At 41.3% G+C, this 4714-nt stretch overlaps 1 protein-coding gene across 1 annotated transcript; it reads left to right on the top strand.

Annotated features, from left to right (window-relative positions):
- The first annotated feature begins 629 nt into the window (after window positions 1-629).
- On the top strand, window positions 630-3668 carry LOC106811973. The gene is made up of 2 exons (XM_014815715.1): window positions 630-1402; window positions 2903-3668. Exons 1-2 carry the CDS (start codon window positions 850-852, stop codon window positions 3532-3534), a joined length of 1185 nt encoding a protein of 394 aa, XP_014671201.1. The 5' UTR covers window positions 630-849; the 3' UTR covers window positions 3535-3668.
- The last annotated feature ends 1046 nt before the right edge of the window (window positions 3669-4714 follow it).

Genomic DNA, 4714 nt, shown 5'->3' with positions numbered 1-4714 from the left:
GTAATTTAGTAATTTAGTAATTTTGTAATTTTTTTAATAATGTAATTATTTATTTATTTTTTGGTTTCAAAAGCAGGGGCACGGGCCGGATGTGCCACCATCTAAATCCGAGCCTGTGTGTCCGTACGTGTTTGGTGTTAGAGAGGACATGGAACTGTTTTTTAATTCGGCAATTCGATTTAATTCGCGTAATTTCTACTTAACTCGAGTGGTATACGTGTGATGCATGTGTTAGAATGATGGCCAGATCGGTACCTGGTAGGTACAATAATAAACATCCAGATTTTCAAGAAATAAAGTTATTATTGCTGTGAATTTTGCCGTTGGCAATTATTCAAGAAGAATGAAAAATAATGCGGTTGAAATGTTGCGCATGATTCCGACCGCAACTCGTCTACGCGTTGAAATTTCTAGAGATTGTCTAATTGATTATCAAATTGATAATTTCCAAACACAAATTAACACGAAAACGGTGCCTGGCCTGTCTTCGACCTGCATGGGTCTTGATTGGTTGCTATTTCGTGTGATGAGAAGATTAGTCATCGGTTCTGCTGACCCTGCTCCCATTTTACTGTCAACATGCATTTTCCGGTGATCTTTCCTATCGCTTAGACACGGAAGGGGTGTTCAACGTGCATCACACGGAGTACGGCGTTGTAGTAGGCTATGTACACAAGGTTCAGCTGGCAAGAGGTACAAAGTACACCGCGTGTCGGCACTTCGCTCTAGACACTGTTCGTCATGCATGTATATACAAACACATACAAGTACGTATGTGTCTGCGCGCGTGCGTACACGTGTAAATGCGCGTAGTGAAGCAACATTTGGTTAATAATCGTGCAACCGTGAATGCCCTATACCTCATGTGCCTCCAGTAGTACTACGCCGCGGAGTTCCTCATCATCATCGAGTGCGTCTAGAATGCGAGATAAAAGAATGGAGAGGGCATTACCAAAGGCGTCTGCCAAATCCATCAGTAGACACATGGGATTGTGCCTTTCAACGTTGCGATATTGTTGTTGTGGTTGCGTTGTCGTGTTGTTGGTCGTATGTTTGTGTTTACCGTTGCTAAATCTTACGATACCTATTAACCGCCCAAGCGGAATCTCCAGAATGCCTGCTAGGCATTCCATCAACTGGCAAATGGTAAACAATTTGAATTTAAAGTGTAAACCGCCGAATGACCACATATTGGAGAATTACACGTTCAACAATATGGACAGAATGCTGGAACCAAATGCAAACTGTGTGATTAAAATGGCAAAGTGGAAAGACGGTAAATCGAGCATGCGTGTGATGTCACAGCTGCAGTGGTTGAAGATGATGTCTCTGATGGCGATGATAGACATGGTATTCATGTCGAACAGTGTATCATACGTGCTATTCGGAGGTGCTTTATACGGTACGTGGTATATGGTATTTATCCGTGTTACAAGCAACATCCGCTATAATGCCCCTAAAGTGTAAATTTTCTCTAAGAACAACCCCGACGTTAACGGCAAGCAGTATTTATAAAAGTAGGCAACAAATGGTTAACCGCGTAGAATTTCGTATGGTTTTCACACGACAGAAGTTAACTGGATTAAATATTTTTACCGTTATTAGGGGGTCGGTATAGCGTTATCCGAGTTAAATCACATCTGGGTGCAGACCCGTTACGCTCACGCGATCAAATGTTAGCCGGGCATGCATGCACCAAGTTCTGACTACAGTCATCGAGATGAAGGTTCTATCAGTGTGCGGGCGGGGAGGGTCAGAGTGCAAGAAAAACGTGATCAAAAGTGGGGGTGTAATGATTATTTGCATGATATAATTTTCGCACAGACATATTCGCTTATATAAAATATATATGATTCCTCTGGCGAGATATTGCGCATGTGCTAACACACTAACATAGTCAGATTCTGTATACTGACTAGCTGTTATATGTAGCGGGCACCTTTACATGTAACGTCTTCTTCCAATTTCTTTAGAGTGGTCCACTAATGGAGTTTTGTCATATAAATCTATGCTAGAAAATCTCCTCCCCATTTTAAATGCATAGTTTTTACAAAATATTATCCCTCTCGGGAGATATTGCGCATGCGCGAGCACCGTTTCAGGCGTGCAATACAGACTGAAACAAACTAGATAATTTAGCTTGCTGAGGGATAGAGGGGTTAGAGACCGAGAGAAGGCAGCAGGGAAGATAGCTGAGGGGCGATAAAATAAAAAGGAGGCTGGGCAAGGGACAAGGTGGGCAAGCGGAGAGAATGGGAGGTGATGAAATAGGAGGTTTACACCCTACAGGCTAGAGCTCTCTCATGTTTATAAACACAGGTCTACTGACAACGATTTATCTCATTCATCTATGCTTGGATACCCCTTCTCCATTTTAAAGGCATACGTTTCACAAAATATGAGTACTCTGGTGAGATATTGCGCATGCGCAAACACGCCAACGTAGTCAGATTGTGTACTGACTGTTATATGCAGCGGGCACCTTACACGCAACGCCTTCCTATTTCCGAAGAGAGGTCAACTGATGGAGTTTTCTCGTATACATCTATGCTAGGATACGTGTACTACTCACTAATGTATGCAATTATCACAGGCACCTTTGTCAGATCCATGCCATATATGACTTAGTTTCTAGCCATTAGCTTAGGTATATGTGGATTGTCGGGACACATACATCTAATGTTGTAATCTTTTGAAGCGAAGTCCTATTTTTGTGAAAATACAAAATTTAATGACCTTTTATTGAAAATGTGTTTTCATCACATCGGGATGTGGTTTACCTTCATATTTTAATGCTGATACATTGAGCTAATAATTCTTGATTACACGTGGTTTGTGTGTACCATAGACATGTAAAATTGTATTATTGATTAAACTGGTAATTTGCAGTTCGATCTTTCAGGCTCATATATGTCACACGACCTTTTGCCCTGGGACGATGACATCGACATCATGATACGTCACAGCGACCGACACAGAATGGAGACAGCTCTGCTCGCCCTTGGTCCGGAGTATAATCTAGTCAATCATACGTCGAAACGACACATGAAATTTTTTTTCTCAAACACGCCAAAGACGTGGCGCTACGAGTGGGCGTGGCCGTTCATTGACATATCATTTTTCGACGAGAACAGCACGCATATATGGGAAATTCATCACGAAACAGACGAAGGTCGAATTTACCCAAGAGACATGGTTTTCCCTCTGCATCGTCGCCCGCTAGGCTATCTATGGCTAGCCTCTCCGAGAGATACGAGAGCGTTTCTCATGAAGTCCATCCGTGGGCCGGACAAGAGGTTCCTCTGTGGAAATCAAGGATGGCAACACAAGGCGGAAGATCAGTTCCGCACCAAGTATGTGCAATGTCAACACCTGCTAAATGACTACGCGGCCGTGAACCGCAGCAGAGCCAGCGGTGGAGTGATGGAGACGTTGATTTATGGCAAGGAAATACTGCATTCGTGTTTCATACAGGAGCCGGAGCGCGCCGTAACAAATGGACCGTTTACGTTCGACGTCATCAATGGTGTGTAATGTTCGAATTATATCAGTGTTTTTTTTTAAATTTTGTTATTCACTCTTTATTATATTGTGAAGCAAATGTTGTTTTTTGTTAGTCGGCTGCCAGCGTGTATTCTTATAATGAAATAAAAGTGTTGCTGACTAAATACCACGCAGCCGAATTCCTTTCTCAAACCAGCGTCATTTATTATAGACAATGAACATCTGCCCACAGCTAGGCCTACATTCTTAGATCACTATATATATTACCATTTGATATTATACAAACAAGATACAATTCAAAACACACACGCAATTAAGTACGCACGCACGCCCACATGCACGTCCGCACGCACGCGCAAGCATATATATATATATCAAGAGTGCATAATAGAGAGGTCTCTATTATGCACTCTTGATATATATATATATACAATATGCGTATATTTATTATATATATCGCCTCGTACACGCGCGCGCACACAAACACAGGCATACGGATGCACGTACGCACACACATACAGAGATATATGTGGTGAACGCAACGTATATTGAAGAAGCAAACCTAACAAGTTTATAAATCGCTGCAATGGCTAAGTAATGCAATCATTACGATAACTTATGTTACCACATATATATAATACTATGATATTATATTATATATTAATGTAGCTACAATTACTAACACTTTGCTAACTAATTGCGGACGGCACTTTTTGGAAAGATTTGTTGTACCATTGTATTTTTATGCTATCTGCAAAGAACTAACTGACTGCGCTGCTGATATAATTATGTTTAAATGTTCGCACTACAGCACGACAGCCAGTGAGATAAAGAAAGGGGTGACCTTTGTTCTGATACAGTGACGCGTGTTCGTCGCAACGGCTGCTCAATAAACGACAACTTATATAACAGTATATACTACTGATAATATATACTATTATTCAAGTACAATTTACAATTACCAATACTTACAGCAATCAGCATTAAAAGTAAAATGAAAGAGTATCGAACAGTTAAACGTCATATGTGACACATGCGCGCGCAGGATGATAATTTATTTACGTATCTAACTGTATAATCAAACGTTAACTTTTAACAAACAAGTGCCGCAGAGCGACAGCGCTCACCTGTCGGCAGGTGTGTAGGGGGTAGATTCATCAAGCTGCGTACGCAAAATATTTTGCGTAAATCTTGTGTACGCAATCGACGT

This window comes from Priapulus caudatus, unplaced genomic scaffold (assembly GCF_000485595.1).
Source record: "Priapulus caudatus unplaced genomic scaffold, Priapulus_caudatus-5.0.1 Scaffold596, whole genome shotgun sequence".
Taxonomy (NCBI): Eukaryota; Metazoa; Priapulida; class Priapulimorpha; order Priapulimorphida; family Priapulidae; genus Priapulus; species Priapulus caudatus.
Note: the sequence above shows the minus strand (reverse complement) of the source record. Positions and strands in the feature narration are given on the sequence as shown.

What these genes read in the sequence shown, in the direction of transcription:
- LOC106811973 (XM_014815715.1), top strand. Translation starts at nt 850, where the DNA reads ATGCCCTATACCTCATGTGCCTCCAGTAGTACTACGCCGCGGAGTTCC. An exon ending in ATTCGGAGGTGCTTTATACG is followed by an intron (nt 1,403 to 2,902) that starts GTACGTGGTATA and finishes TCGATCTTTCAG; the next exon opens with GCTCATATATGTCACACGAC.